General features: G+C 47.7%; 1 protein-coding gene across 3 annotated transcripts; it reads left to right on the forward strand.

Annotated features, from left to right (window-relative positions):
• Positions 1–383: 383 nt before the first annotated feature.
• Positions 384–25,672, forward strand: LOC139566311 (cysteine/serine-rich nuclear protein 3-like). Of its 3 annotated transcripts, XM_071387422.1 has the most exons (7): positions 384–668; positions 1,710–1,759; positions 3,096–3,247; positions 18,033–18,221; positions 18,983–19,242; positions 21,014–21,325; positions 21,562–25,672. In XM_071387422.1, exons 4-7 carry the CDS (start codon positions 18,065–18,067, stop codon positions 22,567–22,569), a joined length of 1,737 nt encoding a protein of 578 aa, XP_071243523.1. In that variant the 5' UTR covers positions 384–668; positions 1,710–1,759; positions 3,096–3,247; positions 18,033–18,064; the 3' UTR covers positions 22,570–25,672. The 3 variants fall into 3 exon arrangements, with proteins under 3 accessions (XP_071243523.1, XP_071243522.1, XP_071243524.1); XM_071387421.1 differs by lacking the exon at positions 3,096–3,247; XM_071387423.1 differs by lacking the exon at positions 3,096–3,247 and having other exon boundaries at positions 21,014–21,310.
• The last annotated feature ends 1,449 nt before the right edge of the window (positions 25,673–27,121 follow it).

Here is a 27,121-nt window from a genome sequence, read left to right on the forward strand (position 1 = left end):
AACAATACATTAAGTATTTAAATACCCTGCTGAGAGTCTAGCCAAGCTTTCCACTGGATGGCAGCAAAACATTTCCACCGCACCAAATCCATAGCTGACACACACACGCGCGCACACCCTCACGCACGCATGCACACACACGCACGCACGCACGCACACACACACACACACACACACAGCTTCTTATCTGAAGACCAAAGACCACAATTATTTTTGTTGGCGTTGACAAAAATATTGTTTTATGTTTTCAAAGATAAGCTACCATGTTTCAAAAACGTGTAATTATTTGCTACAGTAGCCAACACTTTGGTAGTCCACGTATAATTTCATTCACCTGGAAATGATTGGCTAACCGTAGTCACGTTGCCTGTAGCGCTCGTGTCAACCCCTTTCTCTCCACCATTGTCAGCGCGCGCAGCCGAAAAATCCTCCATGCATCTGTCGTGCTGCAAAACCTACTAATTGTTTTACAACATAATCAGTTACAGGACCATATCACTCTGTTATGCGTTTGTGTGTATGGTGCGCAAATATAATTTAAGTTGCATTGACAATTAGCCTTTAATTTAACAGTTGTCATTGAGACTATTCATTCGTTTATTTTAGCCAATACAGGACATCATTTTATACAGTTGCCAGTTTTTCGTGATGGTTTGACAACATGATTGGTAAGTCACTGTTTTTGATACCTCTGTATTAGTCTTTCCCGCTAGCCTTTTCAATTCCTATATAGCACTGTATACCGCGATACCATGAGCGCATTACTGTGCTTTTTCACTATCTGAATTTTAAACAAGCTGAGTGAGTGCATGATTTGAGAGATGTTACGCTAACAATGCACATATTTTACAAATATAAAGTGTTTTGGAATAGAATAGTACATTTTGTTGTAGGATACGTGGTTTGTCATAGAGGCCTCATAGCCTTCAGGTTTTCTTGCTTTGTCACAGGCATAACTACATTATGTTTTCATTCAAAAGGTTTCACCACTATGTTTTATTATTAAAACAATTTGACATTGGTTTTATATAAGCTGTAGTTTATATGCTAGTACCCCAAAACATTTATAATTAATGACATCATAGTTTAACCTTTTCTGTTTAACTTATTCCGAGGTTATGATTAGTTACAACAGATTGATAAAAAAAATAAATAATCTATGCTCTTGTAAACACACGCACACGCACACACACACACACACACACACACACACACACACACACACACATAAACACACACACACACACACACACACACACACACACACACACACACACACACACACACACACACACACACACACACACACACACACACACACACACACACACACACACACACACACACACACACTTACACTTCAGTGCTGCAGAGAGGAGGCTACAGCCCCAGTCAGTCTGTTGAGAAAGGGCATCTGTGTGTGTAGAACTGCTGGGCCCCACTCCTGAGTCCCCTGGGAACCAATTATTCATCACAAGAGGAGAAGAGGGAGGAGGGGGTAGTGGGGGGGGGGGGGGGGGGGGGGCAGCTACGCCTGCTTTCCACTTCCCCAAGCCAAACTCTCACTATAGGCTGTGTCTCACTGCATGAGTAGTTTCTATGAGAACCCAATCCACACTATCAGTGAATTGTGTCTCGCTATATTTCAGCCATTGTCAAATAAGAATACATTAGCTCATCACTCCTCACCTGTGTGCATTTCCTTACAGGCCAGCGACTTCTCATGCCAACAACATAACCTGATCTCTCAGCATCTAAGGTAGGTTGGCTTTAACTTGTCCAAGCGTTGTTATTCCAGTTTGTATAGACTGATTTTAAACATAAACTCCATATAAGGTCTGTCCAACTAGCAGCCCTGTTAGCTGTCTGGCGTTTCCTAAAAGGTTCCTGATGGGACAAGCCATCATGTCGTGAGTGGGGCAGCTAAGTGCCAGTGCAGGCTGAATGATGCTTGATTTATCTGGGTAGAGCCTCTCTTTGTCCACCACCCCATGGTTATTATCTCTACAGGAGATATCAGGGGAGAGAAAATAGAGCTGGAGAAGTATGGGGTGTTATTACACAATACAATGCAAAGACACAGACACACAGACACACAGACACACACAGACACACACACACACACACACACACACACACACACACACACACACACACACACACACACACACACACACACTCTGTAAAGGTCACCCTGATTCTCCATCTGTCAACATCTGTCTATCAAATCCATCATCAAGCAATTCCCAATGCATAAATTATATTACTAGAGGTCATGCCATGTTTTCATCAGGCTTTGACTGTATATTATTAAGGTGAAGGATACATTGTTAACATTTCATAGGGAGGGAGGGAGGGAGAGAGAGAGAGAGGGAGAGAGAGAGAGGGAGAGAGAAGAGAGAGGGAGAGAGAAGAGAGAGAGAGAGAGAGAGCGAAAGCGGCTGCATCATTGTCTGTTAAATATAGTATTCTAGTTACACTTCCAATGAATGCTTCATAATGCATAGTAATAATATGATAGTCTATACTGTATTTTACATGTAGAATTGTATTACTATTCTATATTTCAATGGATCATTCTGTATTGTCATTGATACAGCTCCATAACTATTGTGTGCAACCACACTGTATATTGTATCTATAGTCCTCGCCTCTCCTGGCTAGCATACATAACAGTTCTTCTTTGTGAGATGTGGTATACTTCCCAGTCCAACTCACGCTTCAGCATAGTGCTCTCCCCTCACCTCCACCCCCCTCCCCTCACTCCCCCCTCCCCCTCGTGGCTGGTTGCCATGGCAGCTGATTGGAATGTTCACTCAGTCTCCAGCAGCATATTGCTGTTCACCCCCTAGGAGAGGACAAGCCGCTTACAAAAGGTAACATCTAGGAATTAACCAGGGTACTGAGGTCAGCTGAAATTGGGATTAATTCATTTCACACGTTCATTACTTGTAAGAGATAGTCATTATTTGGGATTATTTAGTGTAATAAAAATATATATATTATGACCTAGCAAACCACTGTAAATGTATAGTATTCTTTGTATTTGACTTGGTTTAGTGGACAAATGTTCATCGCTTTTTTTGTTGTTGCAGGTTTAGTAAACTAATTCTCCAACCCCCCAATCATAGCCAACCATGATCACACCTCTTTAAGGCTTCTGTCTGGAGACTTTCCATGAAATAAACTAGCAGACAGAATGCAGACAGGAGATACACAGCACCGCTCACCTTCCACAGTCATCGAGGTAATTACTTTGCATCCCCTTGCTCCACGTTTGATTGGAGAGAGATAATTTGAGAGAGAGTAAGAGCAAGGGAGAGAGAAAGAAATGGATATGGATAGAGAGAGAGGGAGAGGAGAGAAAGAGAGAGAGAGAGAGGGATGTTGAGAGAGTGAGAAAGAGAGAGAGAGAGACACACATATAGAGAGAGAAACAGAGAGACACATATAGAGAAAGAGAAACACAGAAAGAGAGAGAGAAACAGATAGAGAGAGAAGCACAGAAAGAGAGGGAAATGGGGAGAGAAGTTGTAATGAGAAAGAGAGAGAAATAGACAGAAAGCGGAAGTGTGGGTGAGAGAGATAGAGAGGAGAGAAAGAGAGAGAGGGATGTTGAGAGAGATAAAGAGAGCGAGAGCAGAGGCTGGGAGAGAAATCAGTAGCAGATTTTAAATGCAGCAATATTAGTTTCCACCAGTCACTAGGAGAAGAGAGGGAGAAGAGAGCAGCGAAAAGGGCTCACTAACTCGCTGTAGGAAACGAAACATACAGTAGGAATTGGACGTCTCCACTATCTCCTCTTATTGTGCTTCCAACAGCTAGGCCATATTTTGTGCAGTGGTAAAGGCCACTGTTTATTCAGTGGTAAATTAATCTATGTTAGACCTCTCGTTTGAGTGCATTTGTTTAACATTTTCTAGAGACTGAATTGATTTCCAGTGACGCGTTAGCTCATGAGACAAGTGTCCGTAGATTAACTTTGCAAATAGCTCATTATCTTACGTTGGTCTTTGTTCTCCAAAAGCTTTAGAGTCTAAAGTCTAAAGTTTAGACTGTGAGTGCATACTGACAGAATGTCAACCCTCCCCAATACTATATCAGTCATGTCTAGGTAGAATTTAGATGGATGGATGTTCAAGTGTCCCTTATAGGATTTGAGTGGTGCGCTGGGTTATGATGAAAGGGTATTCCTTCTCTCGTTAGGCTGTGGGATTTGGGATGTTTGTCTGGGTGCTATATGTCTGGTATTGCTATAGCAACCAGTTTTCATTCATGTATGGGTAAACTGTAGCTGCTGCACACACACACACACACACACACTCACCCAAGGTACCATTATAAGACCGTATTGACTCTGAAGAGCCCTCTGAATAAGGGAGATACAGCTCACCGAATAAGGGAGATACAGCCCTCTGAATAAGGGACATACAGCTCACCGAATAAGGGAGATACAGCCCTCTGAATAAGGGAGATACAGCTCACCGAATAAGGGACATACAGCCCTCTGAATAAGGGAGATACAGCTCTCTGAATAAGGGAGATACAGCGCTCTGAATAAGGGAGATACAGCTCTCTGAAGATACAGCTCTCTGAATAAGGGAGATACAGCTCTCTGAATAAGGGAGATACAGCTCTCTGAATAAGGGAGATACAGCTCTCTGAATAAGGGAGATACAGCTATCTGAATAAGGGAGATACAGCTCTCTGAATAAGGGAGATACAGCTCTCTGAATAAGGGAGATACAGCTCTCTGAATAAGGCAGATACAGCTCTCTGAATAAGGGAGATACAGCTCTCTGAATAAGGGAGATACAGCGCTCTGAATAAGGGAGATACAGTTCTCTGAATAAGGGAGAACAGAGCTCTGAATAAGGGAGATACAGCTCTCTGAATAAGGGAGAACAGCGCTCTGAATAAGGGAGATACAGCTCTCTGAATAAGGGAGATACAGCTCTCTGAATAAGGGAGATACAGCTCTCTGAATAAGGGAGATACAGCTCTCTGAATAAGGGAGAACAGCGCTCTGAATAAGGGAGATACAGCTCTCTGAATAAGGGAGATACAGCTCTCTGAATAAGGGAGAACAGCGCTCTGAATAAGGGAGATACAACTCTTTGAATAAGGGAGATACAGCTCTCTGAATAAGGGAGATACAGCACTCTGTCTGGTATTGCTCATGACTCATGTCTATTTGAAATATAATGGCAGAACATATGAATGGCATGGAGTCATCGTTTCGTGATTTGTTCGATGGCGCCTAGTCTAATTTTTGATTTTTCTCTTAGTCTTTGTCTGTCCACCTCTCTCTCTCTCTCTCTCTCTCTCTCTCTCTCTCTCTCTCTCTCTCTCTCTCTCTCTCTCTCTCTCTCTCTCTCTCTCTCTCTCTCTCTCTCTCTCTCTCTCTCTCTCTCTCTCTCTCTCTCTCTCTCTCTCTCTCTCTCTCTCTCTCTCTCTCCGTTCTGGCAATCCAGCAACATTTTCAACTCAAATTGAAAGAAAGAGCACATTTGTATAGGTGGGTGTGGGTGGGTGGATAGGAAGAGGAAACATTGTTCCATAAAGTCAACTCCCTCACATCTCCTTCAGTCCCCTCCAGCCCCTCCCTGCCTTACCCAGCTCTACCCAGCCCTGCTCCCCTGTACTTCCTGCCTTACCCAGCTCTACCCAGCCCTGCTCCCCTGTACTCCCTGTCTTACCCAGCCCTACCCAGCCCTGCTCCCCTGTACTCCCTGCCCTACCCAGCCCTACCCAGCCCTGCTCCCCTGTACTCCCTGCCTTACCCAGCCCTACCCAGCCCTGCTCCCCTGTACTCCCTGTCTTACCCAGCCCTGCTCCCCTGTACTCCCTGTCTTACCCAGCCCTACCCAGCCCTGCTCCCCTGTACTCCCTGTCTTACCCAGCCCTACCCAGCCCTGCTCCCCTGTACTTCCTGCCTTACCCAGCCCTACCCAGCCCTGCTCCCCTGTACTCCCTGTCTTACCCAGCCCTACCCAGCCCTGCTCCCCTGTACTCCCTGTCTTACCCAGCCCTACCCAGCCCTGCTCCCCTGTACTCCCTGTCTTACCCAGCCCTACCCAGCCCTGCTCCCCTGTACTCCCTGTATTACCCAGCCCTACCCAGCCCTGCTCCCCTGTACTCCCTGTATTACCCAGCCCTACCCAGCCCTGCTCCCCTGTACTCCCTGTCTTACCCAGCCCTACCCAGCCCTGCTCCCCTGTACTCCCTGCCTTACCCAGCCCTACCCAGCCCTGCTCCCCTGTACTCCCTGTCTCACCCAGCCCTACCCAGCCCTGCTCCCCTGTACTCCCTGTCTTTCCCAGCTCTACCCAGCCCTGCTCCCCTGTACTCCCTGTCTTACCCAGCCCTACCCAGCCCTGCTCCCCTGTACTCACTGTCTTACCCAGCCCTACCCAGCCCTGCTCCCCTGTACTCCCTGTCTTACCCAGCCCTACCCAGCCCTGCTCCCCTGTACTCCCTGTCTTACCCAGCCCTACCCAGCCCTGCTCCCCTGTACTCCCTGTCTTACCCAGCCCTACCCAGCCCTGCTCCCCTGTACTCCCTGTCTTACCCAGCCCTGCTCCCCTGTACTCCCTGCCTTACCCAGCCCTACCCAGCCCTGCTCCCCTGTACTCCCTGCCTTACCCAGCCCTGCTCCCCTGTACTCCCTGCCTTACCCAGCCCTACCCAGCCCTGCTCCCCTGTACTCCCTGTCTTACCCAGCCCTACCCAGCCCTGCTCCCCTGTACTTCCTGCCTTACCCAGCCCTACCCAGCCCTGCTCCCCTGTACTCCCTGTCTTACCCAGCCCTACCCAGCCCTGCTCCCCTGTACTTCCTGCCTTACCCAGCCCTACCCAGCCCTGCTCCCCTGTACTCCCTGCCTTACCCAGCCCTACCCAGCCCTGCTCCCCTGTACTCCCTGTCTTACCCAGCCCTACCCAGCCCTGCTCCCCTGTACTTCCTGCCTTACCCAGCCCTACCCAGCCCTGCTCCCCTGTACTCCCTGCCTTACCCAGCCCTACCCAGCCCTGCTCCCCTGTACTTCCTGCCTTACCCAGCCCTACCCAGCCCTGCTCCCCTGTACTCCCTGTCTTACCCAGCCCTGCTCCCCTGTACTCCCTGTCTTACCCAGCCCTACCCAGCCCTGCTCCCCTGTACTCCCTGTCTTACCCAGCCCTACCCAGCCCTGCTCCCCTGTACTTCCTGCCTTACCCATCCCTACCCAGCCCTGCTCCCCTGTACTCCCTGTCTTACCCAGCCCTACCCAGCCCTGCTCCCCTGTACTTCCTGCCTTACCCAGCCCTACCCAGCCCTGCTCCCCTGTACTTCCTGCCTTACCCAGCCCTACCCAGCCCTGCTCCCCTGTACTTCCTGCCTTACCCAGCCCTACCCAGCCCTGCTCCCCTGTACTCCCAGCCCTACCCAGCCCTGCTCCCCTGTACTCCCTGTCTTACCCAGCCCTGCTCCCCTGTACTCCCTGTCTTACCCAGCCCTACCCAGCCCTGCTCCCCTGTACTCCCTGTCTTACCCAGCCCTACCCAGCCCTGCTCCCCTGTACTTCCTTCCTTACCCAGCCCTACCCAGCCCTGCTCCCCTGTACTCCCTGTCTTACCCAGCCCTACCCAGCCCTGCTCCCCTGTACTTCCTGCCTTACCCAGCCCTACCCAGCCCTGCTCCCCTGTACTTCCTGCCTTACCCAGCCCTACCCAGCCCTGCTCCCCTGTACCCAGCCCTGCTCCCCTGTACTCCCTGCCTTACCCAGCCCTACCCAGCCCTGCTCCCCTGTACCCAGCCCTGCTCCCCTGTACTCCCTGTGCCCAGAGGTGAAGACAGGTCTGTGTGTCTTTGTGTGTGTCTGCCTGCCTCCGTGTGTGTGAGTATGTGCACGTGTGTGTGTAGTATTTGTGCATGTCTGCGGCAGTAGGCTTCTTCAGCGCCAGATGCCATTAGGGTCCGTTCCCATTTAACTGACCCTCTCTGTGAGGTCCTTCTAGAATCTAGAGAGGGCTTCCTTTCTCAACCTCCCTGCCTGTAGGCTGAATGGAGGCTGGCTAGCTAGCCTAGCGCTAATTCAACCAGTCTCACTGCAGTGAGTGAGTCAGGGCTCCTCTCTGCTGTGTGACACACACACACCATTAACCCAATGAATCCAAACATGAATGTAGGAGGAGGAGTAGAGATGAGAGGAAAGGGGAAGTAGAGAGAGAGGAAGAGAGGAAATGCAGGAGGGTATTTTAGGGCAGTGAGTTAAGTTGAGTTGACAGTTGGCCCGTATTCACAATCGAGACTGAGTGTCTGTGGACAGGGTCAGGACAGGGGCTGGCAACGGTGCCTCCCACTAAGCTTTGTCACTCATCTCCATGCTATTTGTGGCAACCTGAGCCTGTAAAGTGACACAGTGGTGTTGTGTCTGTCTGTTATACAGGGGCAGTGCAGGGTTTGGGATTATAAAAGGGAGATTTCGTATTGCAGATCTGTCTCCTTGCCCTTTTTGCTATTTTGTTGAAATTGTCTGAGTACACCCCCCCCTCTCTCTCTCTCTCTCCCCATCTCTCTCTCTCCTCTTCTTTCATTCTATCCTCTTCCTCTTTATGTGATCTCCAAGGGCTTCCTCCTCTACCTCAGTCAGGCTTCGGCACTTCAGCCAGCACAAGCCAACGAGTCTTTGTGTGGAAAGGGAGAGAGTGCGAGCGAGAGCAAGAGAAACGGAGGGCGAGAGAAATAGAGATACAAATAGAAAGAAAGAGAGAGAGAGAGAGAGAGAGAGCTAGAGGGGATAGAGAAGCTGGCTGAGAAAGCTGACAGCAAGCAACACCAGAGGGAGAGAGGCAGAGAGGGGGTAGAGAGAGATAATGCATGCAGAGCAGAATTAGGCCGATACCCGCTAATTATCAAAATCCAGAAAAGAGCCGTTAAATTCTACAACCACCTAAAAGGAAGCGATTCCCAAACCTTCCATAACAAAGCCATCACCTACAGAGAGATGAACCTGGAGAAGAGTCCCCTAAGCACGCTGGTCCTGGGGCTCTGTTCACAAACACAAACACACCCCACAGAGCCCCAGGACAGCAACACAATTAGACCCAACCAAATCATGAGAAAACAAAAAGATAATTACTTGACACATTGGAAAGAATTAACAAAAAAACTGAGCAAACTAGAATGCTATTTGGCCCTAAACAGAGAGTACACAGTGGCAGAATACCTGACCACTGTGACTGACCCAAACTTAAGGAAAGCTTTGACTATGTACAGACTCAGTGAGCATAGCCTTGCTATTGAGAAAGGCTGACGTAGGCAGACATGGCTCTCAAGAGAAGACAGGCTATGTGCCCACTGCCCACAAAATGAGGTGGAAACTGAGCTGCACTTCCTAACCTCCTGCCCAATGTGTGACCATATTAGAGACACATATTTCCCTCAGATTCCACAGATCCACAAAGAATTTTGATAAACTCCCATTTCTACTGGGAGAAATACCACAGTGTGCCATCACAGCAGCAAGATTTGTGACCTGTTGCCACAAGAAAAGGTCAACCAGTGAAGAACAAACACCATTGTAAATACAACCCATATTTATGCTTATTTATTTTACCTTTTTGTACTTTAACCATTTGCACATTGTTACAACACTGTATACAGTGGGGCAAAAAAGTATTTAGTCAGCCACCAATTGTATAAGTTCTCCCACTTAAAAATATGAGAGAGGCCTGTAATTTTCATCATAGGTACACTTCAACTATGACAGACAAAATGAGAGAAAAAAATCCAGAAAATCACATTGTAGGATTCTTTATGAATTTATTTGCAAATTATGGTGGAAAATAAGTATTTGGTCACCTACAAACAAGCAAGACTTCTGGCTCTCACAGACCTGTAACTTCTTCTTTAAGAGGCTTCTCTGTCCTCCACTCGTTACCTGTATTAATGGCACCTGTTTGAACTTGTTATCAGTATAAAAGACACCTGTCCGCAACCTCAAACAGTCACACTCCAAACTCCACTATGGCCAAGTCCAAAGAGCTGTCAAAGGACACAAGAAACAAAATTGTAGACCTGCACCAGGCTGGGAAGACTGAATCTGCAATAGGTAAGCAGCTTGGTTTGAAGAAATCAACTGTGGGAGCAATTATTAGGAAATGGAAGGCATACAAGACCACTGATAATCTCCCTCGATCTGGGGCTCCACGCAAGATCTCACCCCGTGGGGTCAAAATGATCACAAGAACGGTGAGTAAAAATCCCAGAACCACACGGGGGGACCTAGTGAATGACCTGCAGAGAGCTGGGACCAAAGTAACAAAGCCTACCATCAGCAAGGGCATTGAAGATGAAACGTGGCTGGGTCTTTCAGCATGACAATGATCCCAAACACACCGCCCGGGCAACGAAGGAGTGGCTTCGTAAGAAGCATTTCAAGGTCCTGGAGTGGCCTAGCCAGTCTCCAGATCTCAACCCCATAGAAAATCTTTGGAGGGAGTTGAAAGTCCGTCTTGCCCAGCAACAGCCCCAAAACATCACTGCTCTAGAGGAGATCTGCATGGAGGAATGGGCCAAAATACCAGCAACAGTGTGTGAAAACCTTGTGAAGACTTACAGAAAACGTTTGACCTCTGTCATTGCCAACAAAGGGTATATAATTGTTATTGACCAAATACTTATTTGCCACCATAATTTGCAAATAAATTCATAAAAAATCCTACAATGTGATTTTCTGGATTTTGTCTGTCATAGTTGAAGTGTACCTATGATGAAAATTACAGGCCTCTCTCATCTTTTTAAGTGGGAGAACTTTATTCTTTTGGAACTTCTGTGAGTGATGTTTACTGTTCATTTTTATTGTTTATTTCACTTTTGTATATTATCTACTTCACTTGCTTTGGCAATGTTAACATATGTTTCCCATGCCAATAAAGCCCCTTGAATTGAATTTGATTGAGAGAAAGATTGTGAACGCCAGACAGGTGCTAAACAATAGAGTAAGAGGGTAGCAGCAAGGTCTGTTCTTCTGGGAGCCCTGTCGATGTGGACATTTATGTAGTGAATAGTGTGGGGATGCACTCGAGGATTCCTGGAGTTTGCAAGGCGATACGACACAGGTCAGTCAGTGGTAACATACATTATTGAATTGTGGCGGTAATATTTCCTCACCTTTGGTACTTTTACATTTTATGGGGGAAAGTCACGAATGTGATCCATTCAGCACAGGACACTATCTGTAGCACCTGGTGTTGAGGGAGCGTATGCAGCGTTGTGTTCCCAGTGTATGTCCTGCTGCACAGCTACAGTTCTTGAGAGAGAGAGATTCTCTCACTGCCATTGCAGGGTAGTCTGCTCCTGTGTTCTGTTGTGGTGCATGATGTCATCCGGTACCAGTTCACAGAGGGAGAAGCTCCCAGCCTCAGGTCCTGTTTTGTGGCCATCAGTAAGGAGGCATTTATTATGAGATTGGGATTTGTGTGGACAGTAAACCATAGTTTTAAGTGGTATTGTTTTGCACATAGTATCCATAATGTCTATATCAGGCGACGACTGTCTGAATTTAACATGTCTCTTAATAAGATACATGTATACGATGACACTGTTGTCATGGCAACCACCGCAGGGTTTTCAAGGAATAGGTAGCATGGTGTACGGAGCGCTGGATTCTGAGGATGGGAATGAGAATACATGACTGAAATGAAGTGCAGGAAGTTGGTACATGATGCTTAGATATAGCCATGGAAACCCTTACCCAGTTCCCACCATCTCCCCATACTGTCAGTGTGGGGGGTTGTGTTTGAAGTTTAGTTTATTCACTCGACCATTTAAAAAAAAAAAAAAACACATAAAACTTGAAAAGCCATACATGCGCATGAGTAACATCATGGAGGATAACACACAATAACGTCTGGGACTTATTTCCATTGTGGTCCTCTTGAGACAAGATGGCTAGACAAGATGCAACACGGTTGAACACAGTATGACTGCGAGATGTCCTGTACTGTATGTGGAGTGGGATGGGAAGGGTGGGACAGGGCTGCCACTGCAACATCTGTGTATTATGTCTAAAACATCCCTCTATGAGTCCTGTGTGTGTGCATGCACAGTGCAGGTGATTACGTGTGTGCATTCCTTGATGCGTGTTCCCTATCAGTCAGTCAACTTCGGTACAACATACTATGGTGAGTCGCACCCTGGCGAAAACACAATTGGAAGACGAGACAGTCTGACGTCGTGCCATCTCAACTGTCCCGTAGTGGTAGAGAGTGCTCACCCACTGGATGTTGTGTTCTGAAGTTTGTATGGTTCTCATACATTTCCCAATCACAAACAATTAGTTATTCTTCGAATTGCTTGGCCTGGCTATAGCAATAAGTAAGCTGGCTTACGCGACCAACTCCCGGATAAATATGACGGCACCCCATCTAAATGCCGTAGCTTCCTACTTCAGTACTCCCTCTACTTTATGCACCAAATGGGAGTCCCCAGCAACGAGAGGTCCAAGGTTGCCGAGGTTATTTCTCTGCTGACTGGGCGAGTGTTGGAATGGGCCACGGCCGTCTAGCAGAGGAGAGTAGGAGCTAGATTCATGAGGGGTTCATGGCTCTGTTCAAATGCATCTTCGATCATCCCTGGAGAGCAGAGGGGGGTGAGCGCCTACTCCAATTATGGCAGGGGTACCAGACGGCTGCCGAGTATGCGCTCACCTTCCGGACAGTAGCAGCATCCAGCGGATGGAACGAGTGGATATTTCGTACACTATTCAGAAGAGGTCTGCACAAGTAGGTCCAGACGGAACTGGCCTGTCGATGACAACCTCTGCTTGGACGCACTCATTGTGATGGCCGTCCGTCTGGATATCCTACTTCGGCAGCGTTGGCACTCATCGCTTCTCTCTCCCTCTCAGTGAACACTCTTGATCAGAGCCTGAACACATGGAGTTAGGGGTCACATGCCTCCCCACGACGCAGACTGAGATAGATGGGGTTCTGTCTGTATTGTGGTCAAGGAGGGCACCAGCTCCAGCGGTGTCCGGCACTTCCTAATCCGGGATCCACAAGAGCAGAGTTACGTGATCTTCCACCTCCTGGGGCAGGAGTGAGTATTCCATCTTCATCACTTTCTGCTAAACTCTTTTTGGTGTCCATAATACTAGTTGACTGTCCCGCATGTACTGCGTCTACAGCGTTAGTGGATTCCGGTGCCACAGGGAACTTTATTGACCAGACCCTTGCCTCCTCTCTTAACATCTCATACCCGCTCTCCTCTCCTTTCCCAGTTCAAGCCCTCGATAGTCGGCCACTAGGATCCAGAACCATTACACACATCACCCAATCACTCACCCTCACCGTGGAGTCCATTCATCAGGAGAACATCCCTTTCTACATTACCAGTTCACAAGATCTCCCTCAGCCTCCCTTGGCTTCAATGCCATAACCCCACCATCTCATGGTCGAGGATGAGAATCAGACTGGTCACCCGAATGCTGGTTCTACGTCGGTTGAGTCCTGTGGTTGCCCTTCAGCCCAACAACCCAGGTATACCAGGACCTGGAGGAGGTATTCTCCAAGACCTGCGCCACCTGTCTTCCTCCTCATCCTATGTCGGTGGCTGAGACCCAGGCCACGGAGGATTACATCCAAGAGGCGCTCCAACAAGGATTCATCCGCACGTCCTCTTCTCCTGCATCAGCTGGCTTCATCTTTGTGACCAAGAAAGATGGAGGGTTACATTCATGTATTGATTACAGAGGACTCAATGAAATCAGCACAAAGTACCGTTACTCTCTCCCGTTGTTTTCCGACAGCTGTCGAACAGCTCCGCGGGGCCCGTTTTTTTTACCGAACTGCGGAGTGCATACAAGCTCATCCACATTCGGGAACTGTTTAGCACGATGTCTGGCCACCATGAGTACTTGGTGAAGCCATTTAGCTTAGCCAATGATCCATCAGTGTTCCAGGCATTTGTTAACGAGGTGTTCAGGGACGTGCTTGGATGCCAGGTGGTTGTGTACCCTAGAGGATCACATCACTCACGTTCGAGCAGTCCTGGAACGCCTCCTGGCTAACCACCAGTTCGTCAAGGCTGAGAAGTGCCAATTTCATCAGAAGGCTGTCTCCTTCTTAGGCTACCATATCAGCCCGCTGGGAGTGAGAATGGACGACAAGAGGGTAGATGCGGTCAGGTCATGGCCAGTCCCAACCCCCATAAAGGGGTGCAATGGTTTTTGGGGTTTGCCAACTTCTACTGCAGTTTCATCAGGAACTTCAGCGCCGTCACCGCCCCTCTCAGAGAGTGGTTCTCTCCTCAAGGGTGGTCCCCATAGGTTGGTGTGGAGCCCAGCAGCCGACGAGGCCTTCCATCTACTCAAGGGACGTTTCACCTCCGCCCCATTGCTCAAAATACCCAGGCCGATGCCCCGTCTCTGAGATTCGGGAGAGGGTCCTGTTCAGAATGCACCTATAATATCACCCTCCTGTGGTCTGGGACGTAGATGTGGACATTCGTCAGGCTCTGGAGAGGGAGCCCGCACCCACTGACTGTCCTCCCGAGGGCGTCTACGTTCCCACGGAGATAAGGGATTGGCTGCTGACCTGGGCACACAGCTGCCATTGCTGGACATCCAGGTATTTCTCACACTACCCAATCCAGCTTTGAGAAGTACTGGTGGCCCACCTTGGCGCAGGACGTCACTCGCTACGTCAACTCCTGTTCCGTATGTACCCAAACCAAATCCCCCCCGGCACACTCCAGCGGGGAAACTCCTTCCCGTGCCTCAGCGTCCCTGGTCCCATCTATCCATTGACTTTGTTACTGATCTCCCCTCTGACGGTTTCATGGTGGTTATGTATAGATTTTCAAAATCCTGTCATCATTTTAATCCCTCTTTCTGGTCTCCCTACTGCTCTCCAGGTCGGTGAGGTACTATTCCAACAGGTCTTCTGACATTATGGCCTTCCGGAGGACATCATCTCCGACCATGTCCCCCAATTCACGTCACGGGCATGGAGAGCCTTTATGGAGAAGCTCGGTCACGGTCAGCCTCACTTCCGGGTATAGACCTCAGTCCAATGGGCAGGTGGAGAGGATAACCAGGAACTGGGGAGGTTCCTGAAAAGTCATTGTCAGGGAGAGTGGGCTCGATTCCTTCCATGGGCGTACGCCCAGAACTCGCTACGTCACTCCTCCACTGGGTTGACCCCCTTCCAGTTCTGGGTTTTCAGCCGGGCCCTGGCTCCGTGGACCCCGGGCCAGACCGAAGCTCCTGCGGTTGAGTGGTTCAGGCACGCAGAAGTGTGGAGCAACACTCGCATGAGACTCCAACGTGCCGTCCACCGTAGACTGCCACCACAGTGCAACCCCCATGTACCACCCTAGGGATAGTGTCTGGCTCTCTACCAGGAACCTCACACTCCACCTGCCATGTAAGACGCCGAGCCCCTGGTTTATGGGACCGTTCAAGGTTCTCCGGAGGGTCAACAAGGGGACGTATAGGTTACAGCTTTCCATTGACTACCGTATCTCACTTTCTTTTCATGTATCCCTTCTCAGGCCGGTGGTTCCTGGTCCCCTAGCTGATGCCCCCCCCCCGGACACCGTCAGATCTCTACTGGATTCCTGACATTGTGGGAGGGGAATGGCCCAGAGGAGCGGTGTTGGGGTCCGATGGACGACATTCTGGATCCCAACATCATCCGTGATTTCCATCTTCATCACCCGGCCCGCTCCTTGTCCTCAGGGCCGCGCGTCGGGGAGGAGGAGGAGTACTGTCACGTCTACCCCTGCTCCTCCCCTCTGGTGTTCAACGTCGGCGGTATACTAACCACCGGTCCTGGGATCCATCATTACGCACACATGCACGTCATCATGAGGCACATCTGGACTCTGTTACCTCCCCTATTTCTGGCACTCCCTTAGGCTCTTTCCCCAGTCATTATTGTTTATGTGTAGATGCTACTGTTATGTTGTCTCGTTCCATGTTTTATTAAACATTTCACCTGCTTCTCGACTTTGTCTCCGTTACACTATGGGTATATCAGTCTCCACGGGTAATAAGTTGGCCAATTCGCTCTGTCCACAAGCGGCACCCCTCGCCATAGGTGGCTCATTACTGGGATTCATTGCTGATTCCTGCCTGTATCTTATTAGTCCTTACTAGTTTTATAGTGATACAGATTGTAGGCCCTGTAGGTGGTTGGTAGTGAAGTTGAGGGACAGGAAGTGCTGGACACGGCCATGCTATTATTCAACAGTCTCTGTGGTTCATATGAACCCTGAAATGAGCTGTCTCCAGCTCCAAGCTTTTCATTCCTGGGAATTAGATTTGATTACAAATCGCCCCGGTCTCTTACCACAGAAGGGGTAAGAGACCGTTCCATTCCCAGCTAGGCTAAAAGGCGCTTTGTCGCCAGTACCTATGGCTGGTCAGTAGGTTTACTTCCAGTGTTCATGGGTGTCAAAAGTGTCTCTTGCATGTGAGTTCAATGAAAAGTGTCCCTCCGCGTTCATACAAGAGTGGTGGAAATGGAGGAAGAACCAATCTCTCCCAGACCACAAAGTGGCATCCCACCCCTTCAGATGGCACTTCACGGGAGGCTCACTATCTGCTCCGAACAGAGTCCCCCTACATCATGCGAACAGTGACATCAGGGTACATGCTACAATTTGTCTCCCATGCTTCTGCAGCATCACTTCGACTGTTGCCAAGTCCTCAGCCCCATTTAGAGGGAGGGAATACCCTCCCGTCTCCAGAAGCAGGCAATCCGAGTGGTTCCTATGTTGAAAATACAAGATGGCTGGTACAGACGGTATTTCCTGGTTCCGAAAAGGGACAGGACTTTGCATCCCATTCTAGACCTACATGCCCTCAGCAAGCACCTCAGACTGCAAACTCAGAATGCTCACGCGCCGCCGGCTTTTACAACCTATTGGCTGGTGGCGGCAGAGTCGAGGGGGCACGCAGTGTTACACACATCCATACTACTGTCCCGTATTGAGTTTCTAGGCTTCATAAGAAACCAGAAAAAGATCTCAGCACATACCGTTTTTGGGTCTCGAGCTAGACTCACTCGCATATCGCTCTTTTCTATCCCTGTGGAGGGTGTCCGGGTTCCGGCTCTGCTTAGGCAAATTTCGGTTGGATCACACAGTGCATTTTCGCCAGTGGCTATGCCTACTGGGGATGATTGATCGTTACCGTGGGGCTATTGTTGATGTGGCCCTTCCAGCGCTGAATGCTAGCCACTCACCTGGACGCATCTCGCAGTCTAACGCGGACGCTTTGGGTGTCCCTGTCAGGCCTTCGGGCCCTGGCCCAGTGGTGGGACCCTCTGTTATTGTCAGGGAGCTCACATGGGCTGAGTTATATCTGGCAAGGTGATCACGACAGATGCATCCCCCCAAGGGTGGGGTCTGCTGTACAAAGGCAACTCGATTCGGGAGGTATGTATACTGGTGTGGAGTGCACCATATCAATTACCCAGAGCTCCTAATGGTATATCGGCGCTCACTTCCCCGTGCTTTTATCGGGCAGGCTTGTGCTGGTCAGAACCAACAATATGTGAGTGGTGGTGTGCATCAACAGACGGGGAGAGACTGTCTCTCGTCCTCCTAACCTTGGCACGCTCTCTATTTCTGGGGAGCAGTGCGCACATGCTCTCGCTTTGGGCTACTGTTCCCTGAAGGAGGGAAACGAGGTACAACACCTGTTTGGCCCCGTGCCGCCCGTTCCTGGGCTCAGTGAAGAGCGGTATTATCAGGCGTGATTGTAGATCCTTCAACCGAAGTCGCGAGAGTGCGACTCCCCATAGTAAGGTGTACCTCGTTTCCCTCCTTCAGAGAACAGTAGTTATAGTCATAATGTTAAGTTTACTTTTATGCACTCGACGTGCATACTCTCATCACCTATACCTATTGGGAGAGATCAATGCCCACCATGGCATTAACTGAGCAACCATGTACAGTAGCATGGGTTTGCTCAGCGGCCATCTACACTCTTGTGCAATAACGGTAATAAAATGTCTTACCACGTTCTTTCTCTCTCTCTCAGGGGCAGACGTTGGGTGGTAGACCTACGGCAGGATGAGTGGGATCCTGAAGAGGAAGTTTGAGGAGGTGGAGGTGGATAGCCCCTCCCCCTGCCTCTCTCTCCGGGGGTCCGATGACGAGGTCTCCGCTGGCAGCGACAGCGGGAACAGCAGCGACAGCGTCAACCCAGGCCCCTCCACCCCCGTCACCCGTGAGTTGCTTACCCAGCATTGCATGTACTTGACTGCTTAACTAACAAAGCCAGCTTTGCCAACTTTGGACAACACTGTCAACTATTTGACCCCAAGTGAATGAAATAGCGCCTTACATTGTGCTAGTGAGTAGCCTTCCATCTTTTCAGTAGAAAAAACTCCCAGTTACGAGAACCTCTTCCTCACCTACTGCTTTTCAAATCAGCTGCGATTCCTTCAAGCACCACCAGCATAGAGAGCCTCAGCGGGATTCGAATGATAGAGAGAAACAGGAAGTAACTCTTGGGAGTAGTGTGATTTCATCTCTCTTTAGGAGTCATAGGGGGTGATCTCCCCTAGCTCCTGCTCCCTGTGGGTTTTTAGATGACAGGGAGGATGTTAGGGATGCTAGAACTCACTCAAGGGGTCCATAGGGAGATCAATAGCAGCAATACTCACTCAAGAGCTCCTGAGTGGCACAGTGGTCTAAGGCACTGCGTCTCAGTGCAAGAGCTGTCACTATAGTCCCTGGTTCAAACCCAGGCTGTATCACATTTGGCCATGATTGGGAGTCCCATAGGGCGGTCCAGGTTTGGCCGGGGGTAGGCTGTCATTGTAAATAAGAATTTGTTCTTAACTGACTTGCCTAGTTAAATAAAGGGTCAATAAATAAAGTTAAACATTTATATAGTGATACTTTGTCTCTAAATTCCCCTTCTCTATCCAACTCTCTCTCCTTTTCTCTCATCCCTCGTTCTCTCCCTATCCCTCCCTCTAACAGCCTCTTCTATCTTGAGGTGTGAAAAGCGCCTGCGTGTGCGCAACGTGCACTTTGAGAGTGTGACGGTGTACTACTTCAGCCGGCGCCAGGGCTTCACCAGCGTGCCCACGCAGGGTGGCAGCACCCTGGGCATGTCCACGCGCCACAGCTGGGTGCAGCGCTACACCCTGGGGGAGTTCGCCGTGGAGCAGGAGAGAAGCCACCGAGACATGCTGCGAGACCACCTCAAAGAGGAAAAACTCAACTCCATCAAACTCAAGGTAGTCAAGTCGATCTAACTAAAGGTAGTCAACTTTAGTCAACTCCATCAAACTCAAAGTAGTCAACTACTTCTAACATAGGGGCTCCTAAACCTTTTTAACCCAGAACCCTATTTTGATATCTGAAAATTCTTGTGACCATCACATACTTTTAATGTGGGGCTATGAGAGTCAATTGCAAATTAGTCTGACATAATGTATCCAGCATCCCGGAGTCGCCTCTTTATTGTTGATGTTGAGACTGGTGTTTTGCGGGTACTATTTAATGAAGCTGCCAGTTGAAGACTTGTGAGGCGTCTGTTTCTCAAACTAGACACTAATGTACTTGTCCTTTTGCTCAGTTGTGCACCGGGGCCTCCCACTCCTCTTTATATTCTGGTTAGAGACAGTTTTCTCTGTTCTGTGAAGGGAGTAGTACACAGCATTGTACGAGATCTTCAGTTTCTTGACAATTTCTCGCATGGAATAGCCTTAATTTCTCAGAACACGAATAGACTGACGAGTTTCAGAAGAAAGGTCTTTGTTTCTGGCCATTTTGAGCCTGTAATCGAACCCACAAATGCTGATGCTCCAGATACTCAACTAGTCTAAAGAAGGCCAGTTTTATTGCTTCTTTAATCAGGACAACAGTTTTCAGCTGTGCTAACATAATTGCAAAACGGTTTTCTAATGATCAATTAGCCTTTTAAAATGATACATTTGGATTAGCTAACACAACGTGCCATTGGAACACAGGAGTGATGGTTTCTGATAATGGGCCTCTGTACACCTATGTAGATATTCCATAAAAAATCTGCCGTTTCCAGCTACAATAGTTATTTACAACATTAACAATGTCTACACTGTATTTCTGATCAATTTGATGTTATTTTAATGGACAAAACATTTGCTTTTCTTTCAAAAACAAGGAATTCTCTAAGTGACCCCAAACATTTGAACGCTAGTGTACATTGTTTTTCTTCAGGATTTTGGAAATTCTCCCGCTACCCCATTTTCATATCAGGTGACCCCACATGGGGTCGCGACCCCAAGTTTGGGAACCATTAGTCCAACTAACGGTAGTGAACTCTGTCTAACTAAAGGTAGTCAACTCCATCAAACTAATGGTAGTCAACTTTAGTCAACACCATCAAACTAAAGCTAGTCAACTTTAGTCAATTCCATATAACTAAAGGTAGTCAAATGAATCTAACTCAAAGTAATCAACTCTGCCTAGTCAACTCCATCAAACTAAAGGTAGTCAACTCCGTCTAACTAAACGTTTGGACTGTGCCTTTAATGCCTTTGTATTAAAGTATCCGGCAGTGCAGTGGCAAATGCAGTTTATTAAAAATAGATTGCATAAAGCATTCACAGTGGCACTTCTCCAAGTGCATTACATTGTCCATCGATGTGTAGCATGGCAGCTATTTTTGTGCTAGAAATCAGCTAACATAGCAGAGAGATGAGGAAGGAATGTTTTCCCATTTGTAAGCCGGGGATAACCAGGAAAGCAGGGTAGCATTAGGACTAGGTTATGAATTCAAGGTTAATGACAAATCACATGAATAACCTGAGTGCCACAGTCCTTTCTAGTCCAAATGACCTTTACATTCCTTATAATGTATTTCTTCAGTGTATTCACTAGCACTCTAAGGTGCGTTATCGCAGTGATTCTAATCCAACACAAGGGGATGCGCTAACACAAGCGGTCAGTATTAGGAAGGTGTTCGGTATACTCAGTGTGCATCACTAGAGAGCATCACCATCTACTCATGTGTTTTTCCTCCAGCTGACCAATAATGGCACTGTGGAGTCGGACGAGGCCGAGTCGCTGACCCTGGACGACATCTCAGAGGACGACATCGACCTGGACAACACAGAGGTGGACGAGTACTTCTTCCTGCAGCCGATGACCACCAGGCGGCGCCGCGCTCTCCTCCGGGCGTCCGGGGTGCGACGCATCGACGTGGAGGAGAAGCACGAGCTGCGGGCCATCCGGGTGTCCCGGGAGGAGTGCGGCTGTGACTGCAGGGGGCTGTGCCACCCCGCGACCTGCGCTTGCAGCCTGGCCGGCATCAAGTGCCAGGTAAATGGAGCTGTGGTGAGGGTCTCCTGAATTACCTCTGTCAGTATGTTTGCCTGTTAAGTGATGGCTGGCTAGCTGGCCCGCTATTGGCTGGCTGGCTGTTTGCCTGGCTGTTTGCCTGTCTTTTTGCCTGTCTGTCTGTTTGACCGTCTGCTATGCTTATGCATCTGTCTATGTGTTCGTTATTCATTGGAAACGGGAACCGTCCAGTATTGGAGGCTAACTGAGGCGTTGGTTGTCTGTCTGTACAGGTAGATCGAATGTCATTCCCGTGCGGTTGCAGCAAGGAGGGCTGCAGTAACAGCACAGGCCGCATCGAGTTCAACCCCATCCGTGTTCGCACCCACTTCCTGCACACCATCATGAAGCTGGAGCTGGAAAAGAGCCGCGAGCAACAACAACAACCGCAGGTCACCAATGGCAATGGTTACCATGGAGAACTACCAGTCAACGTCCCTGTCCAGCGTGCTCTGCAGTACCCCCTGATGTCTGACAACATCCCAGTCCTGCAGGCTCCCATCATGCACCTGCCGAGCACCAGCGACACAGAGCAGCATCTGGAAGAGGAAGTGGACGAAGATGAGGAAGATGATGAGGAGGAGTACGAGGATGAGGACGATGGTAGTAGTTTATGTAGCGGCCTCTCGGACTGCAGCACCGACAGCCTGCACACTAGTGACTCTGAGGAGGAAGAGGAGGAGGAGGAGGAAGATGACTGTGAGTCTATGGAGGAGGGGGTGAGTGGACCCCCAGTCTCTCACACAGAGGTGGTTTCTCTCTCCTCTGTGTTGGGTTACACTGATGGGACACACACCAACACCAACCACGCTAACCCCAACTCATACTACCACAACCCTTCATCAGGGTACTACCAGATGGACAACTCAGCCAACCTGAACCCCACACCCAAAGCCCCTAGTGAAGCTCCCTCACTCCTCTCACTCCCCAACAGGCAGGGGGCCACCGATGGCCCCACGGTCGTGTCACAGGAGCAGCCTAAAACCACCTCCGAGCCACACACAGACCACCTCAGCCAGATAGAGGGACTGTATATGCATTTTCCCCACACTGACAAAGCACCAGCAGCCAACGCCTGTTCCTCAGCCCCGCAGCAGAGCAACACTCCCCACAGTGGGGAGACTAGTACACTACACCATGAGCAGCCCTTTCAGACGCAGGTCAGCGTTTTTCATCATGAATCTTGTTCTAGAGGCAGCTCTGCAGAGTGGTCACTAGCTGGCACAGCCACAAAGTCATAAAATCTGATTTTAAACCTAACCTTAACCCTAAACGTAACCACACTGCTAACCCTAATGCCTAACCCTAACCTTAAGATCAAAAGCACATTTTTGTTTTCATTCATTTTTATAATATAGACGATTTTGACTCAGCAGATGGCCTATCTAAGGGGAAATCGCTCAGTTCTGCCTCCAGGACAAGACTTATGACAATAATTGTCAATCTGCCTTTCAGACAGACATGAACGGTAATGATATTACACGTCCCTGAAGAATAGCACACGGTCTGAGGTATCTGTGGGGACTGAGAAGCAGCAAAGCCAGGGGTCTTTCAACGGGCTGGCTGAGGCGTCCTCTCTTGCCTGAGAATAAAAGGGATCCACCAATTCTAGAGACTAACACTAGTCACTAGCAGTGTCAGGTAGACGTGTGGCAAGTTCAATGAAACTGGTTAGTGTGATAAGTTAAATTAGCATTCCTTTGCAGCAAGTATGCACATTTGGATGAATGTGCTGACCAACTTAATCAAAGGGATACTTCAGGATGTTGGCAATGAAGCCCTTTATTGACTTCCCCAGATCCAGTTGAACATTTTTGTGTCTCTGCATGTAGTTTGAAAGAAGTTGCTAACTAGCGTTAGCGCAATGACCGGAAGTCTATGGTACCAGATGCTAGCTGTGACCATAGACTTCCAGTCATTGCACTAACACTAGTTAGCATTGGCTTGCAAAACTACCTCTAACTTCCTTCGTACTGGATGAAGGATGCAGGGACATAAAGATGGTATCCATGAGTTCATCGGACTGGGGAAGTAGATGGCAAATTCCCAATCTGGCCCTCAACCATCACGGTCACCTAATAATCCCCAGTTTACAATTGGCTCATTCATCCCCCTCCTCTCCCCTGTAACTATTCCCCAGGTCGTTGCTGCAAATGAGAACGTGTTCTCAGTCAACTTACCTGGTAAAATAACGGTAAAATAAATAAATAAAAAAGATAACGGGCTTCATTGCCAAAATCCTTAAGTATCCCTTTACCAGTGAAACTACATGATGTCAATACCAATTCATTTTCTGTACAGGAATAATGCTGTTTTTGACCTATCCTAGAAACTGGGTTGTCCGTTTGATTGAATAGAACCTGAAGGACAGTGTTTGTTGTTTTAAACTCCTGATGAATGTACCTTTTTAAAGTGAACGATTAGGTTGCAAAGGCAAGTTGTGGGGTTTTGCCTCAGAAGGATCTTTGCACATTATTGCACACACAGTTTCCATGTCCTGGATCTGAATGTCTAACAGGTATTGGACAATGACTGTGAAATAGTTCAAATTAAACAATGATTCCTTATTTCAACAGTATAACCATGTCGAATGGGAAAATGAAAAGATCATCTGATTTGAGTTAAATGAATGAACTAAGATAGACGCTAGGGCTCGGACGATATCAGTAACGCGATACTTGTTGGTAGCGTGGCAAAGAAACAAAACACAAAGCGGATTTCACTTCTTTAGAAAAACAGCCCTAATGTTGGAAATACACATTGTGTTGTCACCCAGAGTCACATGTATTTATTTTCCATGCTATAGCACAGATTATTTACATAAAGCAGGTTTTTAAAAGACCAAAGAGTTTTGTCTGCTTCGTGTAAAAAAAAAAATGCCATGGGAAAAAAATTGCAATACTGGTATAGTCACAGCCTTAGTAGATTGAACTTTTATATGGAGTCAACTGGAAAATGTATATAGCTGCAGTTTATTTATGCCTATACAAAGTTTATGTAATATTATGTATGTTTTGATAATGAGAGCATGCGGTGGTTAGTATTGATGACAAATCAACACGATTTTGAGGTACTACAATTATTAAGCGTCGGTCTCGTGTTTATTTGTGTTGTCTCATAGATGTTGAATACTTTGCATGTGTTTTGTTAAAAGGAATGTTTAAAAATGAACGTTTTTTTTATATATACAGTGAGAATGTCAAAAGGAAACAAATTAAATAACATTTATACTTTACATTAGATTGGACAACACTCCAATATACTGTAGTTCGAGTCACAGACGTATAATCATCTCTGGTCGTACCATTACATTTAGGTCCATTTTCAAAAGGACCATGAAACTTGGAAAATGTACGTCGTTTGAAATCGTTTTAAACGTCGTGCTCAATTTCATGAGACAAGCTATATTTTCAGTGCTGCTATTATGATTTGTTATCAAGTTTTATTGTCACATGCACAGGATACAGCAGGTGTAAAACAGTACAGAGAGAACCTTAATTGGGGGCTCTTTCCCCAAAATGCGCAATAACAGTAGTAATACAGATAAGAAATAAAACACGTGAAATGCGACAGAAGAAAAAAAGAAAAGAAACAGGAGAATAGAGTTATATAACGTTCTTATATACAGATCAGTACGGTGCCAGTACTGTTATTACAGTGTGCAGGGGTACTGGAGGGATTGAGGAAGGAATGGACCTACTCCATCACAGCATGTTCTTTGTCTCCTCTCTCTTTTCTCTATGTATCCAGTCTCTTCATCTAGCCCCTTTACGGTTCTCCTCGCTCTCTCTGTCTTTCCTGCTCTCTCACATTCTCTTGCTCTCATGACCTCTCCTCTCTCCCATCCTGTGACATCACATCACGTCAGCCAATGAGGTGGTGTACGGCGTGAGGGTGCCAAAGCGTTCATGTTCAGGTGATCTATAGTGAAGTAAGCTGCGTCTGTACCAGTCTCTGCTATTCTGCTGTAGATATGATTTGCTAGTCTATATTGTGGCCAATGTGAAACTGGGTATTTTATTGTGGTTTATTCTCGCAGCAGTCTGTTGTGTCATGAAGGCCTTGAAGTTCACAGAGCTCATGTTGTTTTTGACTTTGTCCCAAATGGCACCTTATTCCCTATATACTGCACTTCTTTTTAACAAGGAAGTCGTACCATTATAGGGTATTTGGGACACGGCCTTCCTGTTCTGTTTAGTTTTGTTCCAGAATGTCTCTTTGTTTATCAAGACTGCGTAGAACTGGGGGCCTAAAATAGATATTCTCTGTCTCTTCTTTTTTACACCACCATTTGTTCCTTTTCCACAAACATCAGACTTTGAGAATAAATAACCAATGGAATAATTGTGTCCCTTGTCAATCATTTTGGTTGCAGATTATTATGACCTTGACATTTTGTCAAGATGAATCATACATATCAGAAATGTAATGTATTGTTGGAATTATTAAAGGAAGACTAAATGTACATCCTAAATCAACGGCTGTTTCAGTTTATAGTTTTTTTTTTTTTAAGTCTGTGTCAACACCCATTTTTCAGTTCCAAATGTAGCCTCTGAAATCCCTAGAGAAAACCAGTGCCATGTTGTCTGTCCCGCCCACAGAGTCAGAGTGAGATGGATTCTCCGGAATGTGTCTGTTTCCCAGGGTAACACATAGCTAAGACTGCTGTCTTGCGCTCAAGACCTCTACATTATGTAATGAATTTGAGGAGTTCTTTCAGTGTTGTCTCAGCAGCTGATTATTCCAGGATGTACAGTGCCTTCGGAAAGTATTCAGACGCCTTGATTATTTCCACATTTTGTTAGGTTACAGCCTTTTTCTAAAAGTGATTAAAAAAACAATCCAACAATCAATCTACACACACATAATGACAAAGAAAAAAACGTTTTTTAGGCTCTGTCTGGGCCACTCAAGGACATTCAGAGAGTTTGTCCTGAAGCCACTCACTTGGCTGTGTGCTTAGGGTCGTTGTCCTGTTGGAAGGTGAACCTTCGCCCCCCAGTCTGAGGTCCTGAACGCTCTGGAGCAGGTTTTCATCAAGGATCTCTGTGCTTTCCTCTGTTAATCTTTGCCTCGATCCTGACTAATCTCCCAGTCCCTGCCGCTGAAAAACACCCCCACAGCATGATGCTGTCACCACCATGCTTCACTGTAGGGATTCTGCCAGGTTTTCTCCAGACGTGATGCTTGGCATTCAGGCCAAAGAGTTGAATCTTGGTTTCATCAGACCAGAGAATCTTGTTCCTCATGGTCTGAGAGTCTTTAGGTGCCTTTTGGCAAACCAAGTGGGCTGTCATATGCCTTTTACTTTGGTGTGGCTTCTGTCTGGCCACTCTACCATAAAGGCATGATTGGTGGAGTGCTGCAGAGATGGTTGTCCTTCAGGAAGGTTCTTCCATCTCCACAGAGGAACTCTAGACCTCTGTCAGTGACCATTGGGTTCTTGGTCACCTCCCTGACCAAGGCCCTTCTCCACGATTGCTCAGTTTGGCCGGGCGGCCAGCTCTACGAAGAGTCTTGGTGGTTCCAAACTTCTTCCATTTAAGAATGATGAAGGCCACTGTGTTCTTGGGGACCTTCAATGCTGCAGAAATTGTTTGGTACCCTTCCTCAGATCTGTGCCTCAACATAATCCTGTCTCTGAGCTCTACTGACAATTCCTTCGACCTCATGGCTTGGTTTTTGCTCTGACATGCACTGTCAACTGTGGGACCTTATATAGACAGGTGTGTGCCTTTCCAAATCATTTCCAATCAATTGAATTTACCACAGGTGGACTCCATTCAAGTTGTA

The sequence above is a fragment of the Salvelinus alpinus genome, chromosome 38 (genome assembly GCF_045679555.1).
Source record: "Salvelinus alpinus chromosome 38, SLU_Salpinus.1, whole genome shotgun sequence".
NCBI lineage: Eukaryota > Metazoa > Chordata > Actinopteri > Salmoniformes > Salmonidae > Salvelinus > Salvelinus alpinus.

What these genes read in the sequence shown, in the direction of transcription:
- LOC139566311 (XM_071387422.1), top strand. Translation starts at nt 18,065, where the DNA reads ATGAGTGGGATCCTGAAGAGGAAGTTTGAGGAGGTGGAGGTGGATAGC. An exon ending in TCAACTCCATCAAACTCAAG is followed by an intron (nt 19,243 to 21,013) that starts GTAGTCAAGTCG and finishes TTTTTCCTCCAG; the next exon opens with CTGACCAATAATGGCACTGT. An exon ending in GCCAGGTAAATGGAGCTGTG is followed by an intron (nt 21,326 to 21,561) that starts GTGAGGGTCTCC and finishes CTGTCTGTACAG; the next exon opens with GTAGATCGAATGTCATTCCC.